The sequence below is a fragment of the Phoenix dactylifera genome, chromosome 2 (genome assembly GCF_009389715.1).
Source record: "Phoenix dactylifera cultivar Barhee BC4 chromosome 2, palm_55x_up_171113_PBpolish2nd_filt_p, whole genome shotgun sequence".
NCBI classification, from domain to species: domain Eukaryota; kingdom Viridiplantae; phylum Streptophyta; class Magnoliopsida; order Arecales; family Arecaceae; genus Phoenix; species Phoenix dactylifera.
This window is the reverse complement of record NC_052393.1, coordinates 11,432,443-11,455,631: the sequence shown is the minus strand read 5'-3', so window position 1 is coordinate 11,455,631 and position 23,189 is coordinate 11,432,443. Positions and strand designations below refer to the sequence as shown.

At 37.4% G+C, this 23,189-nt stretch overlaps 2 protein-coding genes and 1 non-coding gene across 4 annotated transcripts; 2 read left to right on the top strand and 1 right to left on the bottom strand.

Moving 5' to 3' along the window:
• Positions 1 to 1,687: 1,687 nt before the first annotated feature.
• Positions 1,688 to 15,836, top strand: LOC103708484 (SH3 domain-containing protein 2-like). Of its 2 annotated transcripts, XM_039121387.1 has the most exons (11): positions 1,688 to 2,007; positions 6,495 to 6,617; positions 6,736 to 6,805; positions 6,936 to 7,087; positions 11,311 to 11,412; positions 12,587 to 12,787; positions 12,903 to 12,965; positions 13,075 to 13,227; positions 13,327 to 13,401; positions 15,087 to 15,131; positions 15,352 to 15,480. In XM_039121387.1, the coding sequence occupies exons 1-10, from the start codon at positions 1,948 to 1,950 to the stop codon at positions 15,114 to 15,116; spliced, it is 1,029 nt and encodes a 342-aa protein (XP_038977315.1). In that variant the 5' UTR covers positions 1,688 to 1,947; the 3' UTR covers positions 15,117 to 15,131; positions 15,352 to 15,480. The 2 variants fall into 2 exon arrangements, with proteins under 2 accessions (XP_038977315.1, XP_008791647.1); XM_008793425.4 differs by lacking the exon at positions 15,087 to 15,131 and having other exon boundaries at positions 1,691 to 2,007; positions 15,352 to 15,836.
• LOC113462233 lies at positions 15,475 to 23,189 on the top strand. Its single transcript, XM_039116118.1, has 3 exons — positions 15,475 to 15,529; positions 17,780 to 18,336; positions 22,548 to 23,189. Exons 1-3 carry the CDS (start codon positions 15,475 to 15,477, stop codon positions 22,836 to 22,838), a joined length of 903 nt encoding a protein of 300 aa, XP_038972046.1. The 3' UTR covers positions 22,839 to 23,189.
• On the bottom strand, positions 17,651 to 17,722 carry TRNAP-CGG. The gene has a single exon. It is a non-coding gene; the product is annotated as a tRNA-Pro (tRNA).

Below are 23,189 nucleotides of genomic sequence, written 5' to 3'. Positions count from 1 at the left end.
AGGGAGAGTGAAAGAATTGTAGGGAGCATATAGAGAAAGAGTAAGAAGGGAGAGAACAAGGAGGGTAGAGGAAGAGAGTTGCTGAAAACCTTGTTGGAGGACCGACTAAATCATATATGGCCGGATCTATCCTCATAAGATATGGTCACCTCACATGGATGGCTTATTCGAACATGGACACTTTACTGGAGAAGTAAGAGCATGTTGTTGGAGCAAGGTAGGTTGGAGCATGAGAGGGAAGAAGTTCAAGTAGAAAGAGACGATATGGTATATATTCGTCAACCTGATCTTAATGATTGATCGAAGCGCATAAACTGAGCTGCCAGATTTAGCAGTCGGTCGAGATACTAACCGTGGCAGTCGACCAAATTGTTGACTTCGGTATTGGCCGAAGTACTGACTTGAACAATCAAGCCAATTGGAGTGGATTGACAAACCAATAGTAATAAGCCACGTGTCTCCAATTTAGGTGTATTCATAGCAGTTAAGGGCCATTAAAAGCACGATCACAATCCTGCCAATTGAGGGGCGGTTATAGCTCATTCCAAGCGGAACGACTGTTATCGTATGATCAATGTGATTAAGATCAGCTATGTGCACAATGCGGAGACTGTTAAAGAGTAGTTAAAGCACACTTCTGCCTTACTCGATAACAAGCATCAACCTCTTTCTATATAAGCCACGTGTCTCCAATTTAGGTGTATTATAGTAGTTAAGGGCCATTAAAAGCACGATCACAATCCCGCCAATTGAGGGGCAGTTATAGCTCATCTATATATAATGTTCAAAGGGTTTTCTGGGCTGGGTCTTTGTAATGTGCCCGTCAAGGCCCTAAGTTTGGCTGTTCCCGACCTGGCCTATCTAGTTTAGCCATCAAACTGGCCCATCTATATGAATATTTAGGAATACACACTCAACCCTCAACCAAGCCCGTGCTGTAAGGTGATTTGGATCTAAGGGCTGGGCTGAGCTTGGTTTCAAACGTTTAGACCGGTTAAACATTGGGACAATCTTGGGCCAACAATTGATAAGCCCAATAGCCCAGCTTAGCCTAGCTCGAAGTGAACAATGCCACAGATATCTAACTTAAGCAGATGTTATAGTCATCCAGTATGAAGACTTGTCCTGCTATCAAAAGATTCAAAACCAACCTGAATTGGACTACTGGACCTAAAATGCTCATGCGAAGCCTGAAGGACAAGATCCTAACAATGAAGTCGGGCCAGCATCAGGCTGGAGTGCGAGCTCAGGCTTTGGGTCACAATGTTTGGCCCAAGCCTGATCTAAGTCAACTAGTCCCGGCAGGTCTCGGGCCGATCTGGACCCATTTCCAGCCCTACCTGGACAGCCCAACTTGCTAGTTGAGAAGGGGGTCTTTGAACCCCGGGTTTGTCTCCAGATTTGCTGCTTTGTCGACCCAACTGTTAGACCTTTTCAAATCATGTTCTATGTAGGAGCCACGTTTAGGCTTGCACGTGCATAAAATAAAATTATGCATATAAATAAGAGAGTCTACGTGGCCCAATCACAACGTCGCCGGCCCATTGCGTGGCGTTAGTGCACAATTAGTCATCAAATATTACATGGACTGGGCCATTCATTCGTCAAATTCGGGCCCTGTTTTATTCCCTCTCAGTGCCCCAGAAGAATGAAGAAAACAACGTTGTTAATATCTTGTCTGAAGCACTCGTATAAAAAGTAGAGCTCCTACCTGAAGAACTACCGAAAATTATACAACTCGGAGATACCTTTGAAGGGTTCTCCAGCTACTCCACCAAACAACATAGAGATCCTTCTCATTCTTGATATATAACTTTTCAGATCTCTTGATCCCTTTACTATCGCTCTTTTCCTTCCTCTCGATTTGGCTTTTCTCCGAAGCTCCGCCCACACGCCGGCCCGCCAGGTTCTTGGTTGGCGTCCGGCGATCGCTCGCGCCGTCCGGGAATGGAGGCGATAAGAAAGCAGGCCACGTGGCTCCGGGAACAGGTGGCGAGGCAGCAGCAGGTGCCCTCTCGTTTTCTCTCCCATTCCCCCTTCTTTTCGTTTATTGATGCATCTATCTGGTCGGAGATTGGGTGTATTTTGGGCTTCGATATCAGACTGATTTCTCCCCGGTTTTTCTTCCGATTTGGTTTTTTCCGAACGGATTTGATGCATCTAGGGCAGTTGTTGAACCATTTCTCGATGTTTAGTTCAAGCGTGATTGGGATTTGGTTATTTTGATGTATCTTGGGCCGGGTGGGAGCTTGATAGATTTATTTCTTTCACAGATTCTTGTTTCTAATTATAACTATGATTGTAATTCTCGCTGATTAATGCTTGCCCTTTGTTGGTCTTGGGGAGTCGATTTCTACTGTTTGTGTTTTGTTCAAACCTGAGGGAAATGTGGATTTGACGGCACCTCGCAATTGATATTGTTGCGGTGCTTCCCTTTGATGGTCGGTTCATTTGACATTCACTTCCCTCTGCTCATAATCAGTTTGCTGCTTGTTCCTTTGTCGTTTTAGCTTCTTACCTGTGTTATTTGGAATAGATCAAGTTACGACCTGAAATTTACAAGGCATATAAGTCTTCAAAATGACCCTGAAATTTACAAGTAAGGCATATAAGTAAAACATACCAGAAAAATAGATTTAAATATGTGCAAATTTTGGCATCTTTGCAATCAAAGAAGACGTTGCACCAATTTTTGACTCACTTGGGATCCTGTTTAGGGAAGAATCCTGCTTTTGATAGGATCTTATTTGAACATGTATGGTAGAATTACAAGAAAAATTAGAAAAGTATCTACGTGATACCTTAACTTGTACAAAGAAAAACTCAAGTGAAATAAAAGAACCTCCTGTACAAGAACTTATCCTGGTTTTAGGGTCTTCATGATGCAATCTTCCTTCTTTAGAATTTGGTTCACTTTCTTGTCTATCATGGATTTTACAGCATGCACATTGCCACCGAATTGATGATATATGTGTTGTCAATTTTTACTATTTGGAATTAACCTATGAATTTATTAAAACTACAATCAGGGTACTATGACTCCTGTGATGGGTAGGTGTCATGAATTTTCAAAATTTAACACCACAGCCGCTAGGGTGGGTTCAACTTGAAATGCTGGCTTTTTAGCATTTTTGATTCCTTTACTTTTATATGCATCTTGAAAAATCTCATCATCCATGTATAGACTTTGTTAAGGACAACTTTATCATATGGTGAAACAATTATTGGTTTCCTTTTCCTTTATCTTGCACTACCATAGTATCTTTGATGGTGTTAACTTCATTTTTTTCTTGTCCATATCCACTTCGATTTTTTAACTTCTCTTCTACCAAATGATGTCTTCTTCATGTGGTATCATTTCTTGCATAACTTTACATCTTCTTTTGGATAGTCCAACTTTAATTCTTGCTTGCTTTCCTTCATTACGGCAATCCTTTGTACTTTGTAAACTACAACATGCATGCCATCTTTTTTTTTTGGCTCTTGGTCATCATTGTGTATAAAAGAACCAAGAAACTTTCTTTTTGGGTTTAGTTTTTTCCCCATTAAAGCTCCTTATTTTGTGTTGGCCTCAACATGATCTTTCCGGCCTTGGAATATGAGGTTTTATGTGTTCACACTATCACCTTTTGATCTTACAGCCAAGCTTTGCTACCAGAATATGCATGATCTTTAGACAATGTCACATAATAGAGAATCCTTGTATGATACTGATTCTGAAAGAAATGAAGGACAGGCAAACCCATTGTGATGGATGACGTGTGGGAGGGCTAAATTATGATGGTAAGATTAGTTTGCTATTGATTAAGAACTTAAGAAGAATTCCAAAAAAAAAGATAGGATAGAACACAGGATTGATTTGTCAATTTGCACCACCAAAAATATATACATCTAACTTAGAGCTACAAGAATTATGCCTTGTGATTAGAAGTCGCTGCCATCGTTGTTGCATCAAATTCAAGATTTGTAGTGGGTGTCAATATAGGTTTTTGTTTATTTGTTGTACCTTTAAAAGTGCAAAACATAGAATCGGACAAAAGTAAAGGTCTTTGCTACTATATAGTTATAGCTTTATTAGAAGAAGCCTTTAACAGAGGAAAGAACCCAACAGAAAAGTAAAATATCTGCAAAAGTTAGATCCATATGGAACCCCCTGTGGATGGACATCTAAACCTTTCAAAATCTTAATCTTAATGACTATAGAGTTTTCCTAAACTGAACTATAAGTAAATTGTGATTTTTAATGCTAATAACTCAAAGTAGGAGGGCAAATTCACCCTCGTGATAGCCCTACAAATCAACCCCCTCCCCCCACCCCCAAAAATAAAAATGTTAGTTTACAAAAAATAAAACTAAAACATCGAAGCTGCCACTAGACTTCTAAGACAGCTTAAACTGAAATAGGAAAACTCAATATAAGCCAAAAAATTTGCTCTGCACCAAATCTTCCAATAGAGAATGTCAAATCCAAGATCCAACATAGAGGCCAACCAATTAGCAACAGACCCACTTCAAAATGGAATCCTTTATGAATACCAACAGTGTATGTTTCATGCCATATTCCGTGTGGTTAATGTTCTTTCTGTTGTTGTGGTACTTGGTATGAATCAAAGTTCATTGTTATCGGACCCGTACTCGTACTATCCTATTGCAGTGTTGGTATGTGGTACTGTACCATAAGGTTCGGTGTTCCGAGTATCGGTACGATATGGTACAACATATTGGTTCAGTACTGGTAGTCTGGTATGGTACGGTATGCTCTATATGGTACGGTTCTAACTAGTACGGCAAACTTTGGTAGGAATGATTGTTCCCCTAAGTTGTATGTATTTTTTTACCTAGGGGCCAAACCCATGAGAATTGCAGCTTTCATATCCCCCATGAAACTTGATCCTAGCCTTTTTAGAGCCTTTTGAGTCAAACTAGTTTCCATTTGTCAAAAGGGAAAGCTTCAGCATCAGATTTTTCATTCCCTTAAAGGAACTTTGCCTCACAAGTTCAAATTTTTAGACACTCCTGGAAAACTAGTGTCGATATGACTATGGTGGAACTTTGGAACAAATGAAAGGATAGTCTTTGTAAGAATTGAATTGCCAACTGATAGGGGAAATTCACTTTTCAAAAAGGGCTGTTTTTCTCGAACCTACCGGCAGTGGAGTTCTTTGCTATGCTTTTTCCAGCTTACACCCGTATTTCTTTGAACTTAGATCCAAAACTCCACAACAGTAACGTTAATGCTACCCAAGATAGACCAGTCACCAATTAATTGATTTTAGCAATTGAAAGGAACAAAGGACCGACTTCAGGTTGGTCATAGAGTCCATGGCACAAAAAGTGCAGGACAAATGTTCTTCAAAACTTCAATCTTAGAACCTCAAAGAGCTCTGCCTTAAACCTTATTGAAATTATATCTGCAAACAATTCTACTTCTTTTCTCATATCCGGAGTTTGTCATACTTATCAACAAGTGTATAACTGAAAAACTATTAAGGTTTCTGTTTTCATAGGAAGCACTCATATTTGTAGTTTGTCATACTTATCAACAAGTGAATAGCTGAAAAACTATTAAGGTTTCTGCTTTCATAGGAAGCACTCTGATTAGTTATTTTATTGAGCACACTTCTCAAATGATTAAACAGAACTGAGCAATGAACAATGGACCTAATGGTTCTGAAACCTAAAAAACAGATAGTGAAAATTTTCCTATTGATATAACTTTATTAATTTTGACAAAATTGTTGGAGATCAGTTTGCCTTGGGTATTTCTTTAAAACAATGTTAAAACATGCTTGCTGATAGCCATGACTGTGCTGGGGAAAGAGGTGAATGCCATCAGGTCTTGGGTGCTTCATCTCTTGATACCTTTTGATAAGCAGTCCTGTCCCCTGTGGGAGGTTTCCTTCACGTGTTTGTCACAAACATGGACTTGTAAAAATTAATATAAAATCAAGGTTATGTAGAAGTGTCACAGCTATGAGAATAGGGTGTTTGTGTTCTTTTCTTGTTGTTATGATAGTGGAATAACCTCATTTGGCTAAGAGACCTATGGACCTTATCTCCATAGAACTCCTGGCTATAAAGACCTTTGACTTCATCCTACAGTGACTTTTATATTACAACAAAAGACTGCTGTTGTCTCTTATTTCCACCTTATAGATTTCCTTTCCAGTCAATTTTTTGCACATTAAGGAACAAATATGAAATCATCTACCATTTCATCTTATTTTAAATAATTTTTTTTCTCTTGAAGCATACAAACGAGCTGGAGAAACTCCCAACCTAAGGATTTCCTCCAATTGCCACAAGTTTATCAGATGGGAAACCATATCGAGGCCTATTTTGTAAATAGAAAGCCAAACCAAAGACATGCATCCCCTTTCTATCTTACCCACAGAGAGGCTGCCTATCCATGGACTTTCAGAATTGCCACAATGGTTCATACTTCATAGTTATGATTCTGAGTAACATCAAGGTCATTTTGACTTAATTTACAGGCTGTTCTCAAGCAATTTGGTGCTGGTGGATATGGAAGTTCTGATGGTGTAATTGCAGATGAGACAGAACTTCAGCAACATCAAAAGTTAGAAAAGCTTTACATATCAACCCGTGCAGCCAAGGTTAGCATCTTTTTAGTTTCTGTTGGTTTGTTTTGTTGCAGTTATTTTCTGTGAATGCCTTTTCTTTCTTTCTTTTTGATCTAGATTATGTGAAAATACTTCAATCATATGTTTTCAGCATTTTCAAAGGGACATTGTTCGTGGTGTGGAAGGTTACATCATCACTGGATCTAAACAAGTCGAGATAGGTATGCTTGTGAATTTGGTGGGATTTTTCCCCACAACTTGCCATCTTTTTATTTAAATTTATATTTGGCAATCTTTTACCCAATACTTTTTACTTCTGGTCATCTTTCTACTGAAAATCGTATTTTGCAGGTAATAAGTTGTCTGACGATAGTAGAAAATATGGTGTTGAAAACACTTGCACAAGTGGCAATACTCTATCAAAAGCTGCTTTAAGTTATTCAAGGGCTCGTTCTCAAATAGAAAAAGAGCGCGGGAATCTTTTAAAAGCCCTTGGAACCCAGGTCTGACAATCATTCCCTATCCCTCTAGATTCATCCATTCTCTGAACATTTGCCTGAGGAATTGAAAGGGTATTGAATGTGAGAAACTTGTACTCGTCTATCTCCAATCAGAATTCAGATACTTCCATTTTACTTTTATCTTCCTCATGAGAATGGATGTTTTGCAATCCATTTGCATAAACTGAATTATACAACTTGTGCGGCACTCAAGCCATCTTATTATGCTATTATTAGACAATTTTAACTTATGTCTTATATATTTTATCAGCATATTTTGTTTTATCCTTCTATAGGAAGTTTGCTATGGAGGTTCTTTTCTTCTCTCTTAGAATATAGTTTCCTCTTATAGCATCATCTTTGTTGTTGTGCTAAAGTACAATCTGTAATCTCTCTATGATGACATCATGCTTGTTCCTTTGTGAGTTTAACTTCATATTATAAATGAAAAATACCTTAAGCTTACCTCATTTGCATTAGGTTATTATATTAAACTGTGGATACTTCTGTCTTCTCTTCTTATAATCACTTCAACTATCTCTGCTTTTGTTTCATCTATTCTGAATGACTTGTCCAGTAAACTATTCTATGAGCAAAATACTATTCCTCTTTAGACTTTACCCTCTTAAAATCATTCTCTGAACAAAAATATGCTGATCCCTCCAAAAAAATCTGTTGATTGTGCAACTTCCTTATCCAGAAACCAAATTCTAGCTGCGCCAATGTAGATGCAATATCTTCACTTGGTACTTTTCTTAGTAATCTCTTTAAAGACGTTGTCTCTAAATCTGGACCGCCAGTCCTCTATCTGAAAAAATTATTTGTGCTTATAGAGGATCTTAACCACAATATTCTTTTCCAAGAAGCTAACAAGCTTCTGTAATTGTGGTACAAGCTAACTTCAATATAATAGCAATCCTTCATATACAGTTTAAGGCAACAAATCTCCTTTTCGATCGAGTCTTTTATATTCCTACAAGTTAATGATTTTAAGCTTAACATATCATAATTATGTATTTGTTAACTGCCACTTTATCACAAAGTGGAAGCTGCATAATCTTAATGGTTGTTGCCCCATGGACACTCATGATTTGCTGCTTAGCATTTTGCTTTCTAAGAATGAGAATCTCGAAGGGAGGCAGAATAGTTATTGACAATTAGTGGCATCGCTAGAATAGACCAAATTTGAAGTGAAAGAATGGATAGCATAGCTAAGAACTGGTGAAGTGTGCATAGCGATGGGAGCATTTGCTGAAACCTAACTGTAAACCAGATGATCCCAGAAGTAGCTCAGCTACTTAGTTAAATTGTTCACTAGTGTTGGGCATGTATGATGCACCTGAGAAGAAGAATGGATATCTTTGATTTCTCTAGAAACATTTATATTATATTGTGACTTGCTATAAACATGTTCCCGCTTTTGAGAGGTGCACTTCTTTTGTTTCTCTCCTTCAGAATAAGAATTGAACTGAGTGAAGAGTATTTATTAAAGATGACAGTAGCTTTAGTCATGGGGAGTGTAGTGCTCATATCTGGAGGAGAGATGCTTGGTTTCTTAGTATAAATATGTGGTGATAGTACAGATATGAAGCTCACAGTGTAGCAGCTCTTCAGAGTGTGTGCTTTGCAAGGACAAAATATTTACTCATAATCAAACCTGGAAAACAACAAAAAGGCCTATCTTGGACTTTTGTTGCAAACTGTTGATAGGCCTGACATGGATCATTTCCATAATACTTCATCCACATAAAAGAATGGTTGAACCACTAGGTGAGGTTTGGACAAAATTGTGTAATCAAGATTGAAAATTATGCTATATATTATATGGTGTCATGATTTCACCAACACAACAAGAAGCCCCAGTTGTCATGTGCTGGCTTCGCAAATTTTTAAATTTTTGAAATTAGTTATATTGTAATTTGTAAAGGATCAGACCGCTTAACTTGTAAAGCATGTTAAAGACATTGAAAATTCAATAATCAAGGGAAAAACAATGATCAAATAAATTGTCTTCTTTTCTTTTTTAATTAGAACTGTACATTTGAACTGAAGATATTTGTTGTTTGACAAAACATGATTTCACGCTCTTGCTGTTTCTGCCTGTCAAACATGTGCCAGAATCCGGTTCCCATGTCTATGCCCCCAAAGCACTTGCCTTCTTTCACATGAATGCAGCTAATATCTATTAACAAGAGAATTTCTAATATTTCTAGGACCATTTTCCCACTCTCATGGCCAATTTGCACATCTTGACAGTTTATTGGCTATTAAGTCATGTGCTTAACTTAATGATTGGCTGTAAATTTAACAAACACTTTCTAGCCACTTGCATGAACCTTGATTTTTGATATTTATTTTCATCATGGTCAACACACGGGCAACCTGTGCAGCTCATTAGACTGAATTTTAATGGGTCCTTTCAATGCTATATGGCTTTTGTGATACTGTCACTTTTCCGAAGTTTACTATCCACATATATATTTCCACTAGATCTCTGCTGATCTTTGGTGGGAAGTTCCAACCCATCTTCCTTTGAAAATTGCAAGCATCTGTCTTAATGCTTCATATACCAACATTTCATTGTATGTATTATAGATCTAGAGTCCATAACTCAAATCTGTATGTGGACACCCAAGGCCTATGTTATAACCCCTATACTGTCTTTGCATGTCCATCCATATGATCAACATTTCCATCTAATAGTGCGTTAAGTAATTGGGAATAATATCAATACTTTCAACCTGGGAATAGGCACATGATTTATTCTATTTTTTAGGTTTTGAAATAGGCTTTTCAAGGATAGATTTTCCTCCATAATAGTGGTCGTTGTCCTGGGAAAATTGCTATCTTGATTTATCTCAGATGTCACCTAGGAAATATTCTTGATGGCATCAAGCTAGCTATCCACTTTCTGCCCAAGAGTAAGATTCCGCTTCTATGAGTCTTGACTCTTTGCTTTCAACGCGCTACTTGTGATCAGAAAGGCTTTTGTAGGCATCCAATAAGTTTAAGAAGGGCAAAGAAGATAAAAGGAAGAATGCAGAAGAAGAAGAGGAAGAAATAAAATAACTGATTTTAGAATGGATATTTTTATTGCATGAAGAATCAATTAATTTAATTAGATAAACGCGACAAATAATCTGCCCATAAATGCGATAAATTTGTTATATAAAATTATTTATTAAACCTTACACCAGATACCGGTCTGACCCTAACCAGATAAAGATTAATTGTTTACTTTTATTTGTTTCCAGAAAAACTGAACAATTTATTGAAACCTTAATATGCATTTGACTCCTACCGAGATTTAACAAACAAAAGAAAAGAAATTTAGGATTTTTGGAAATAACGACAAGGGCTGGTCTGGCTCATGACAGTGGAATTGCTTTACGTTGAAAGGTTGATAGCATTTGGCTTTTGGGCTTCCTGTATTTTTGACAAATATGGCTGAGTAGGCTTGTTAATAGAGATCCTTTCCCTGCACCATAGTTGATGGTCTCTTCAAGTACATTAAAATCAATTGCATCTAGACAAACCATTGGGAAATCTCTCACCTTTGACAGAAAGGTGTCCTTGTGAGTGAAAGAAAAAGCTGTTTATTTTGATCTCGAACATATGAAGATAGTGATTACATTTGTTAGATGAGCAGATGACGACGTAACTTTTACATTACCATGCAGACAGTTTTACACCAGGTGATTAGAGAACTTAAGGATAGTCTAGATCTGTGCACATTCTTATTCCTACCATATTATCCATTGCTTTCCAATTTTCTTAGAAAAAAGGGAGCTGGAGTTTGGGAGTTACATACTGACATTTAATTGCCTTACTATTGGGTTCTTATGCAATAACATGTGATGTGGCATTTCCTATATGGTATTATTTGAAATCCTTGCATTCATGATCTAAACTTTTAGTTGGTTCATATTAGAGTTGCATTCATGACACTGTAATATATTAGAGTTATATGGTTGTGTCATTCATCAAATTCTGTATAGATATCAGCATTTTGTATCGTTTCTAAAGGATTATAGAGTTGTATGATTATATCATTTATCTTCATCCAATTCTGTAACAGATTGGTATTTTTGTATTATCTTGGAAGGATTTGTGAAATACTTTTGCATGAAAGTACTAGTTCATTCCTTTCTCATGCTATTTGTGCTTTGCTAATATTATTCTATCGCCAGTAATTCATCTAGCATTCTGAAACCTTGTCTGCCCAGGTTGCAGAGCCATTAAGAGCAATGGTAATTGGTGCTCCTTTGGAGGATGCTCGACACCTTGCCCAGAGATATGACAGAATTCGTCAAGAAGCTGAAGCTCAGGTATTATATGAAACTGCTTTATTACCATTCTAATGGTATTCTAAATTGATCCTATTGCCTTTCTTACTCGCTGAGTTTACCATGGAAAAGTTCTTTGAAGTTGCTTTTGATAGTTGTTTCCTTATCAAATTATTGTCTTGGTCACCTCTAAATAATACTCTAGCTTGTAAAGTATCTTGATTAAATCTTCATGTCTGCTATTCATCCAAGTTGGTCGAATCAATTGTGTATGCTGATGGCAGGCAATTGATGCTTTTGAAAAATACAGAAAACTTAGTGCCTTAGAGCCGTGTAATGTAAAATTAATTATGTTAAAAACCTAATGATAGCATCTTGATGGCTGTCTCTTTGGTTGCGTTAATTTGGTCTCTGTATTTATAAAAAGATTGTTACATGGTTTTTACAATTCATTCACTAAGGCTGGTTCAATTTTAGAAGTGAGTCTGATGTATTAGATTGGGATTGCTGAACCGATTGGATACCCTAAGTTGAAGATTATTGGTGTGACCATGTCTATGGCGAGCAAGTGTTATCTTAATAAGTAGGCTGTACAAATTTGTCTCCATCCATTTATGTTTAATTTTTTTTTTCAAGGATATATTTTAGTGGTGCATGATGTTGCTAACTAGTAACGATTATATGACAAATTATACCTCCAATTTTTATGCACTAATGTCGAATATTGACAAACGAGCTTGCCTGAGGGCATTAGTGACCTCGGTGTTAGGGCACCAATGAGATGAAAAGAGGGTGGGGGGGGTGGGGGGTGGCTGACTATGGATAGCCTCCATAGGAGGCTGACACTATGTACTGTCTGATGTAGTTGCTACCACGAGAGAGTGATTATAACTTTGGCCGACCTGATCTATTTGGGCCACCAAGGCCTATGCATATTGCTTGTGAAACTGTCATAGGGTCACGTAGTGGCTAGGCCTTCTATATGGCATGGCTGAAGGCCATACTTAGGCACTTGACTGGCTGCCTTTTGATGCACTTGTGGGGCCCCGAATCTTCATTCAACATGCCTTTACCATCTCAGCTGTTATCCACCGCTTTGTCCTTGTTGTAACGTCCAAATTAGAAAGATTCCAGCTATTTAAATTTTCATCACACCATAAATTGTTAAATCCTGCAGTAATCTTTGTGAGAATATCTATTTTAAATCCTATCACAGGTTATTGAAGTTTCAAAGCGTCAAATGAAAGTAAGAGAAACCCCCAGCAATATTGATAATATATCAAGGCTAGAATCTGCTGAGGCTAAGCTGGAAGAGTTAAAGTCAAATATGGCAGTGTTCGGTAAGGAAGCTGTTGCAGCAATGACTGCTGTTGAAGCCCAACAACAAAGGTTGACTTTGCAGAGGCTTATTGCAATGGTATTATCTTTATTCTGCATATTCTACTGACAAATTTTTTGTATGATGTTTCTTTTGATGAAATAAGTATGGTAGGCATGGAACTTCACTAATAATTTTCCTTTATGCATTGGAGGTTGAGTCAGAGCGAACCTTCCATCAGAGAATCCTGCAAATCCTTGATCAACTTGAAGGAGATGTATGCAATAATGACATTTCTGTTTGCTCAAAGCAATAAAATTTTAATTGAAAATATTTGAAAATGCAATATATAAATTTATTACATTGTTAACTTAATAATTTCACAGATGGTATCAGAGCGTCAAAGAATTGAAGCATCTCCAAATCCAGTCATGGAAAACTCTATGCCACCACCTCCATCATATGAAGAAGCCAATGGAGTGTTTCCTGCCCCTACAGTTGATGGATCAACTGAAACCGTGGAATACTTTTTAGCAGAGGTAATTAAACTGTAGCTTTTCTATGATAAAAAATGTTGGATTATTTCTATCTTGTCATAGTTTATATAATTTATGTGTTTTTTGTCCTTTGCTCTGCAGGTTATACATTCATATCAGGCTGAGACAGATGTGGAGCTTAACTTATCGGTCGGTGACTATGTTGTTGTAAGAAAGGTATTTATACCCTACTTGTAATGCTTGCTATACGATGACAATTTCGTACTTTCATCATATCCTGTTAGAGAATATTAAGCAAAATATTTCATTGCGATATGTGAAGTGTTACATGCAAATCAGGAAAACAATTGAGATGTTATTGAAAGCTGCAACAAACACTTTTTGTTATGAGGGCTCGAATTCTTGTAATAGAGAGAGAGAATATGGACCTAGAGAAAAAATGGTTTTGTTATTCGAGTGATTGAAACAGCTCTTTTTAACAGTTTTGCCTTTCCTCTTTTGTTCCATGCACATCATGTTTTCAGTAACAATATATGCATGATGACTATTATGATAGTGATATGATAGCCATAATGAAAATTATTTGTCAATATTACTGTTGCAGCTACATTCATGCTTCCATTCATCCATCATTCCATCCTTCCTTCCAACAGAGAATATAACGTATTGAAGTCGACTTCTTAAGTCTCAATACAATCTCACACTGTTGTGCTTTAGTGTACCCTATCTGCTAAGCAGCTTATGGACTCCTTATGAACTTGCTAGCTTACTTGTTTATGACCCATTGTCAAAGGTTGGTTTTGGGCATGCTGGCCATATATAGTCGAAATCCCTATCTGCATTGCAAGAAAAAAATTCTATGGAATCTTCCTTCCTTTCAAAGAAGAATGTGACATATCGAAATTTTGCTGCTGCTTAAGTTTCAATATAATCCCTTATTCTTGTGCTTTAGTGTACCCTATCTGCTAAGCAACTGAAGGACTCCAAATGAACCTGCTAGCTTAGCTCTATGTGACCTGTTGTCAAAGGTTGGTTTTAGGCATGTTGGCCATATGTAGCAGAAACCTATATCTGCATTGCAAGAAAAAATTCTCAGGAATCAGACATGTCTGAAGCCCACCCTTCCAATTAAAATGTACTGTAATGTATCAAATTGACTGCTTTGTAAGTCTCAATGTAGTCCCACAGTCTTGTGCTTTAGTGTGTGCCATCCTAAGCAACTCATGGACTCCAAATGAACCAGCTGGCTTGCTTGTCTAGGACCCATTGTCAAGGGTTGGTTTTCGGCATGTTGGCCGTATATAGTTGAAATCCATATTTCATTGAAATAAAAAATTCTCAGGAATCAGAAGGGTCTAACATTTAACATGCACCTGTAAACAAATATGGACCAGTCTCCACATAATGTAGATGCAACTATCTCTTTTGTTTGAAATGCCCACCAAATTACATTTGCAGTACTTCTATATCCTTTGTTTCATTTTCTGAAGACCAATTGTGGATTCGCTCTCTATTTAATATTTCCATCTGGAGCCTAAGCAAGAAAGTAGCCCTAGCTGTTGTACTTTCTAACATAAGGCCAAATGAGCTATTCTAAAGTGCTATAACTTTTCTCAACTCGTTTTTTACAGCCCCTTCCCCAGCCAGAGGGTACCATCTGGTGTTTGTTGCTCCCCAAAATCTAGAAGAGTAAACAAAACAGACCTGCATGAGTCAGCCAATCATATTATTGGAAAATTCTATTTTACCGTTTATTCATTGTACAGTTTACATTGCTTACAGGATTTTTCTGTATACTGCTGAAGTTTATCTAATGTAAGTTCTCTTTTGTATATTAGTAGATAATGCCATATTCTCATATTTCTATCCAAATTTATGAGCATCTATTCTATGTATTACAGTTCCTAAATCCTCGAAGCTATAATTCCTGATGAATCAATTGCAAGGTAGGATATTAGCTTGTGCTTCAGAAAAAAATGGTGTTTTATTTAGTTCAAGAATGTGAAGTGTCATCAGTCATTGCAAATACATGGAACATTAAAGTGGATGATCTCAGGACTTTTGAATTTATCCTTCTACATGCTTGCTACGTAAATTGGGATACTCTGTTAAGCTATGTTTGTAGAATTGCTGTAACAAATCTGATTTACTCGTGATCATTCACAGGTGTCTGGTAATGGTTGGGCAGAAGGTGAAAGCAAAGGAAAAGCTGGTTGGTTCCCTTATGAATACATTGAAAGACGTGAACGTGTGCCTGCAAGTAAAATTGCTCAAATTTTTTAGCCAGGCATGGGAGAATATGGGTTTCATAGAGAAGCTTCTATCAAGCTCTCTGTGTTCGCAGGTGCCTACGTTTCAAACCTTGAAACTGCATCTTTCTTTTTTTTTTTTTCATTTTCTTCTTTTCTCTTCCTTCAGTTTGGAGTCTCTGTTCCTCTAAAGATGGTCCATTTTGTTTAGTGATGAAGGATTGCCGTCTTGTACTTCTTTTTGCATTGTTAACCAAACTATGAAGGAGGCAATGTTGTTTATGATCAATCAATCCAGACTAGTTTTGGGTTGGTGATATAGGTAGGCTCGATTCCACAGCCTGAAGCTATAAGAACTGGTTTGGCATTTTTAAGAAAATGATCGATAAAGGTGTTTGGGCAGCTTATTTAAAATGAATCTGGCTAGGTTAAGCTGTTTTTTGTTGGATGACATAAGCTGCAAAAAGGCCAAGAAATAGGTGTAAGTTGTTTTGGTATGCTAAAATAAATTGAAGTGACATATGAAGTTGCATATAGCTCCGTGAGTTCCTTGTTGCCGAGGGCCTTCAGCCTGTATTCATTTTGTCCATGTCGATTGCCACAGAAATATTTGCGGCACTAGAGTCATTATCGTGCGTTGCCACATTGTTGTAATGAGTGGTATGTGACTGAGCTTGAGCTGATCACTTTTGTTTGAATATTTTCATACATAATGTAGCATGGTAAACTCAGAGTCCATTTTGTTTAATTGTGTTAATACCATTATAATCCAAGGCCAATTGCTACCATAACATTTCCACTGGGGAAATCCGAGCTTGTAATCTTGTTTGACTTCTAGGGTTTTTGTGTTCTCCATCGCTAATCTCTTGCTACCGTGTTGTGTGACAACTTGGGTTGAACTTAACTCCACAATTGGTTCATTGGATTGAGTAGGGTTGGTTAGGATTGATCCTAATTGGAGTTGAACCTGAGCCTAACATAAGTCGAAATAAATCTAATCCAACTTAATCCAACCAAACCTGATATATAATAAATAAATGATTTATATTTATATTTTTAACTCATATTTATATTTTGTATAAATTGTTTATATAATTATATCTTTAGTCTTGTTAAATCATGTAAGATGTATTTATTGAAATTGATAAATGATTGATGTCTCAATCTGACAAATATGAATTCAATAAAAAATATATTTCAAACCATTCCCTTGTCTTAAAATACAGAGTGTACAGCTTCTCTCAAATTTGATTAATGTGGCACAATCTAACTTGACCCAATCTAACTCTTGTGATTCTAACATCATGTAAAACTCTTAAAGGCCAAACCTAGAGGGAATTTTTGGATGACCAAGTGCTATTTATGTGAACACATTACTCAACCATGAGAGGGTAAATTATAAAGAGGAAAAATTTGGAGGGTTGGAAAGGGAGATACCAGGCGTGTAATTATGAGAAATCATTTAGAGTTCAATAATAGTGAAAGTATCAAGAATGGTATGATTTTCCTTTGACTCATCCTACTTTGACCAATACTAATGTTCATGTGTGTGGATGATGTTGACAGGATAGGATGATTAGTCAGCTATGGAACCAAAATCTTATTTTTTGATAATACTCAAGATATGGATGGGGAGTAAAATTGTATTCAGTTGCACTAAATTCAATTATCAATTTGGGATTCTTGGCATGTTGATTAAAGATGTTGTCTAGAATTAATTGCTCTAATACCAATTTATGGATCAGGTTCACCACCCAGGATCTTTTTTTCGTAAATACTAAGAAATGTAATTTTTGTTGTCACCATGGAAAACTGAACACAAATCCTCTCGTTGAATGATGAGAGGGCAGACTAGCTGAACCAAATTTTATTGGCTATGCTTTTTTCTTAACTAACTCACTACTTTGTGCATATATGAGAAATATGTGCTAGTGCAAATAATAGTAGCAGAAGATGATGAAGAAGAAAAAGAAGTGGAAGAGTTGCAAGATATAGACCAAGTATCGAGGCTTCGTTATGGTTTAATATCTTCAGTATTTTGGGGCAAATAGGATGTGAACCAAATTTTATTGGCTATGTTTTTTTTAACTAACTCTTTGCTTTGTGCATTTACAGTAAATAATGTGCTAGGATTCAGATTGTGCAAACAGTAGTAGCAGAAGATAAAAAAATAGTAGTAGAAGATTAAAAAAATAGAAGAATCGCAAGAAATAATAGGGGCGTTGCGAGAATCGAACTCGCGACCTCTCGCACCCGAAGCGAGAATCATACCACTAGACCAAACGCCCTTTTATACTCAATAAGTGAATTTATATAGATTATATATAACAAATTGAGATGGATAGCTCTCTTTTCCCGGTCCAGCTTAAAACCACCATTGCAATCATCATCATCCCAGCAATCAAATGGCCTCGTTCGCCTCCATCTCCCCCGTCCCCCCTCCTCCCTCCTGTCCTCTCTCCCTAAAACCCTCTCCTCCTTCCTCCTCTCCCCTTCTCCTTCGCTTCCTCTTTCTCGTCCCACCCTCCTGCTCTCCCGCTCCCATCGTCTCTTCCCCACCATCTCCACCCCCATCCCCTCTCCCCCTCTTCGTACCCTTTCTCACGAGCTATGCGATGAAGAATTCGAGCTCTCCGTCTCGGACGTGGTAGCGGGCGACGAGGTAGAGGAAAAAACCGTGCTCTCCGACAACGAAAGAAGCGAAGGAACGGAACCACCGGGCAGTGCCTCGCTGCCGAGCTACCCGTCCCCGAAGCTGAGCGTGAAGGAGAAGAAAGAGCTGGCTTCGTACGCCCACAACCTCGGGAAGAAGCTCAAATGCCAGCAGGTTGGCAAGGCCGGTGTCAACCCCTCGGTTGCTGCCTCCTTCATCGAGACTCTCGAGGCCAATGAGCTCCTCAAGGTTCTTTTCCTTCCATCCTCCCAGTAAAATCGTTCCTTTTTCCACTTTTACTCTTAAAGTTCCGAGATTTATGTCCTAAGTTTCGGGGATATGGAATTTCTTTTGTTCATCTGGTAACTCGGGAAAGAAAAAAAGAAAAATGTGTTTCTTTTTTTCAGTAAATAACTGGCAATAGGATCGGAGCTTCGTGGGCTGTCTCGGTTTTTCATCTACGTGTTAGAATATCAAGGATGGAGAAAGAAATCAAATTGGTGATTAATATTTCCATAAAATTATATTCGATTGATAAATTCGTGAATGTGACTTTCACTGTCAACTCCTCCGGGGTCATGCTTTCACATACTTATTATAATTTTTCTATGTCAATATTCGGTTATTTAGGCAGGACGATAAGTATTTAACAGGGATTCCTATGACCTGTTGATTTTTGCAAATCTACTTGTTAATAGGTCGTATTATTCGGTAGGGTTTTCTAGTTGGACCTGTAACAGCTATGCATGAGTGGGTTAAATATAGTGGACTTATGTAGCTATAATTGCACTCAGGCTTGCAATTGATGATTATCCATATGTTTTCAAACTAGAAGAGGTATCAGGTTGTACTGAAGATGGTCATCCGGTCATGTCTATGTAAAGGAGTGCAGCAACTGACCAGTTTGATGTTTCTATTTCTTGCCTCTTATTGGGCATGAATTTAGTTTGGAGGTTATAATAAAACATGCTGGTGGAATTTTGTCTTATGTTTAAATTTCTCATAGTTATTAGTCAAATTATACTTATCAGGAAAATAAGTTATACCAAATGTCTTTCCATTTGATATTAGTTTGGCAGACCTAGAGGATTTGGTTTAAACTTCTACCAAGCTCGTCCGGATATTGTTGTTGTAGATTTCCAACTGAGGTGTTCTGTAGTTGGTATGAGGTCGCATTTTATGGAAAGCCCCCTTACTTTTCTGAGTCAGTAATGATATGTTTAAGATGTGGATTGAACTTGGTAGTTTTGTATGAATGAGATTAAAGGTTTCTCAGAATCCTACATGCTTCATGCTTGTGATGATGCCTTGTCCTTCCGAGTAGCAAAATTTAGCAGAGGAAGACTTGGAAAAGTGAGCAAAGCACTCTAATGGGATCATTCCACCAGACATGTAATGACACAAACTATTTCTAGTAAAAGTGCTTTTGCCTTAATCTAATCTTAACATTTATGCCTTGTTGTTGAGCTATGTTTTAAATTCGAGGTAAAAGAAGATTTCTCAGTTTTCACGAATGCAGGCATCCAGTGTTTGGTAGTGAATACAAAGAGCTGAGCAAGTAGGAGTATTGATCAGATTAGGGAATCATCACCATGGAGGAGATGATCATTGAAATGGTTGCTTGGGTTTCCATCAATTGCAGTAACCTGAAAAGTTTTTGAGTTTGGATGAAAAGACTTGGGGGAAGAGGATTAAAGGATCAGTTGAGGATTTGCTTTACTAGAATCCTTGAATAAAATGAAGAATGGGACAACAGCTCAGAAAATGGAGACAAGAACTGTTCATCAGATGGATTCAAATGGTGCACAGTAGAGATGATGCAAGACACTCAAATAACATGCAAATTAATGCTATCATACACTATTTGCACATCCAACTTATCGTGAAAGGTCTTTATAGGGATAACTTGATAGATGTAAAATGAAATCGTGAAAGGTCTTTATGGGGATAACTTGATAGATGTAAAATGAAATCCTCTGTGGTAAGATTATAAAATCCAGAATGCTTCCCTTCAACAGGATCTATTTTTTTCATAGGGCCTTTAAGGCAGTAATTGCTTGCTCACAGGACCAAATACTTTAAAATGATTTTGTAAAATGAAGTCCATAGGCTAATAATCCATAATAAAAGCTTATGTTTATTCATATTTTTTACATTGCCAAATCTATGACTTGTATTTAATTTTGAAGAAATAATGGATGGCTTTTAAAAAGGCTGGTGCAAGTGAATTGGGGCTTGCCCCAATGCGCACACCATTCTGCTTAGCAACCAAACTTTCACACCCCTCCGTTGAGCTACCAAAGTTTCAGGGTTCAATTCATTGGGGGTGAATCCTCAAAAATATAGACCTTGGCCATTATAGTGTGGGTGGTCTCCTCCTTCTGTCTCAAGAAAATTAGGCTGGTAAACTGAAGAGAATAAGAACATTGTCCAATTTTGGTTTTTTGACTTTGTATTCAATTATAACTATGGACTAACCATAAAAGTTTTGATGAGAGAAAGGATTTTAGCATGCTCATTGGCTGGATAATGTTGTAATACAAAATGACATCTTTGATTTGGTCTGGTTTAAAAATGAATTTCTCAGTAAGGACATTAAGAAAAAGTTTTATGTCTTGGTTCGATGAATTGGAGTAAATCATGAAATGTTTTGTATCACCATTTCTCTATTTGAGATGGGTAAGGGACAATGTCAAATTTTCCGCTTGACAAATTTTCTTTTTAATCTTTTGTTTTTCAAGTGTCATTTAGATCTACGTCCTGGAGACTCCGAGTTAAGACTTGTTGGGACCTGGGATACTAAGGCCATTTACACATCTTGTGGCAAAACCTAAAGTGACTTCATAAACAACTTATTTCTTTTAAATATTTAAATTAGGTGGGTTAATTGTGGGTATCCTGTTTGGGAGCAAGGGGCATGTTGCATATGCCATTCAATTGTGCCTACAAGAATTGACAAACATTTTCATATTTAATTCTTTACTAAACATTTTCTTCTAATGAACAAGTAGTTGGTAGTCAATCTGTTCAGGTACATTACAATGAAGTGGTTATATACCTTGGTTAGAGAGATCGTTTAATGAGGTCAGGTTTTATTAATGTGCGTGCAGTGGGGAAGCTTTTAGCTACAATCAGCCTTAGTGTGTCATTGTCAGAGCCAGGCAGCATATACTTTGAAATGGGCATTCTGTAGTCTAGATTGAGGAGGTGAGTTCTTCTCCTCTCTGTAAAATTGGTGAGCACTAATCTTGTGTGGTCCATGTGTCCATATTTGATGTTGATCCACCTCTAATTTATGAGTAAAAACTTTGTCAAAGGATTTTGATCTTAAACCTTTTAGTTTGAGGTTCCACAAAAATGCTGATCAATTTGAGATCGATTTCTTGCCATTGTCAGTGGAGTATTCACAAATGAGATAAATTCGTGCATTGTTCCTCAAAACTTTTCCCTCTTATATCTATGAAGCTGTATTGCTAAAACTTTACTTACAAGAATAAAACGTCCATTAAGGTTTCCCTCCATGGTCAATAATGTGTAGCAACTTCCTGATGGCAACTGGTAGGGTGCAGAACAGTGGTGTTTGATACCATATATATACATACTGAAGACGATAATCAAGAATAGAGAAGATAGGTACAGGATGTGATCTTACTTAAACACGGTTTGTCATGTTGAACAGCTTTCATAGAGAATATGGTGTTCTTAGATGGTTATATGCATAGTTCATTAACTTAATTGCAGTATATTTCACCTTAGCTCCTGCATCTCTTTTTTTCCTGTCTACATTTAGTTAATAGTTTAAATTAACATACATATATGACATGCCATGTAGTGTAATAGCATACTCAGGCACTAGATTCTTTCTGATTACTGCTACTACTACTCTCTCTATCCCTCTCTCTATCAGTTCCGCTAATAATCTTCGTACTCCAGGCAATGAATTAAAAATGCACATATGTCTAAAATTTTGATGTTAATCTTGCAATATTGGTCCTATGAAGGGTTAACAAGCCCTCACAATATATGCTTTCAGCATAATCTATTACACTTACAGTAAATGTACACGACATGACTTTATCCCATAAATCCAGTGTTTGTTTGTAGATCTTACCTCTCTATTGGTTTTCCATCTATGTGCTTCAAAGCGAGCAGGACTAGAGGAGAATTGTGCATGAAAGTCCGAGTTGGGCTTACTCTTTTTGTCCCCCTCTCTCCTCACTCCTCCCCACCCTGAGCTAGGTCTAGGTTAAATCCGAAACCAACCTAAAATACATCTGATTTTATGACCAAGTCATCCATATTTACGGTGACCCGTTCAATTTCCATTTTCCAAATATTGTGCGTCTATGCTCATGCAAAACATTACCTGTGAACCTGCATGCTATTCCTTGTATTGTTCTTCATATGCACATTAAAAATGTGCTTGTATAACTTCTATGTTTCTGCTCGACAACTTACAGCAAGCGGCTCACTACTTGTCCTTACGATGCAAGCAGCTCAAAGTGCACGGAAGCTGCCCAGGAGAGCTAAACGATGTGGTAAAACAACTTGAAACTGCAACTGGATCAGTTGTTGTTGGTCAGATTGGGCGGACAGTGATTCTTTACAGGCCTAGCCTCACCAAAATGAAAAGAAAAGAGACCCAGAGTGCCAGAAATGGATCAAATGCGAAGTCGACAAAATCTGGCATCACCCAGAAGATGCAGAAGAAAGGTCAAGTATTTAAAGCATCTGCTCGTGGACAACGCTAGAGACAACACCATGTTTTAGCTCCTTTCATACTCCATGCCAGAAATTGGGTAGCTAATCATGCTGATCTGCTCTGAAGCAGGAAGCTTGAGAGCAAGGTGCTGTTCTTTTTCCCCATACGCTAATGAGCATCATGTCGGCAGCAAGTTATTATCTCTTATGCACTTTTACTGGGGAAATTGTTAAAAGAAAAGGAGAATTGGAGGCAAGATGTGTCAGTTTTCCCAACTCTGCCCTATGATGTAATTATCATGTAAGTGTACTATCGGATAGGAGGCTTGAATCTCATATGCATGTAATAGTGTCATTTTGATCTGCATGTCTCCTGCTAATGATTGTCTTTTTTCGTTTTC

What these genes read in the sequence shown, in the direction of transcription:
- LOC113462233 (XM_039116118.1), top strand. Translation starts at nt 15,475, where the DNA reads ATGGGAGAATATGGGTTTCATAGAGAAGCTTCTATCAAGCTCTCTGTG. An exon ending in CAAGCTCTCTGTGTTCGCAG is followed by an intron (nt 15,530 to 17,779) that starts GTGCCTACGTTT and finishes TGAGATGGATAG; the next exon opens with CTCTCTTTTCCCGGTCCAGC. An exon ending in AGGCCAATGAGCTCCTCAAG is followed by an intron (nt 18,337 to 22,547) that starts GTTCTTTTCCTT and finishes GACAACTTACAG; the next exon opens with CAAGCGGCTCACTACTTGTC.
- LOC103708484 (XM_008793425.4), top strand. Translation starts at nt 1,948, where the DNA reads ATGGAGGCGATAAGAAAGCAGGCCACGTGGCTCCGGGAACAGGTGGCG. An exon ending in TTGATCAACTTGAAGGAGAT is followed by an intron (nt 12,966 to 13,074) that starts GTATGCAATAAT and finishes ATAATTTCACAG; the next exon opens with ATGGTATCAGAGCGTCAAAG. An exon ending in ACTATGTTGTTGTAAGAAAG is followed by an intron (nt 13,402 to 15,351) that starts GTATTTATACCC and finishes GATCATTCACAG; the next exon opens with GTGTCTGGTAATGGTTGGGC.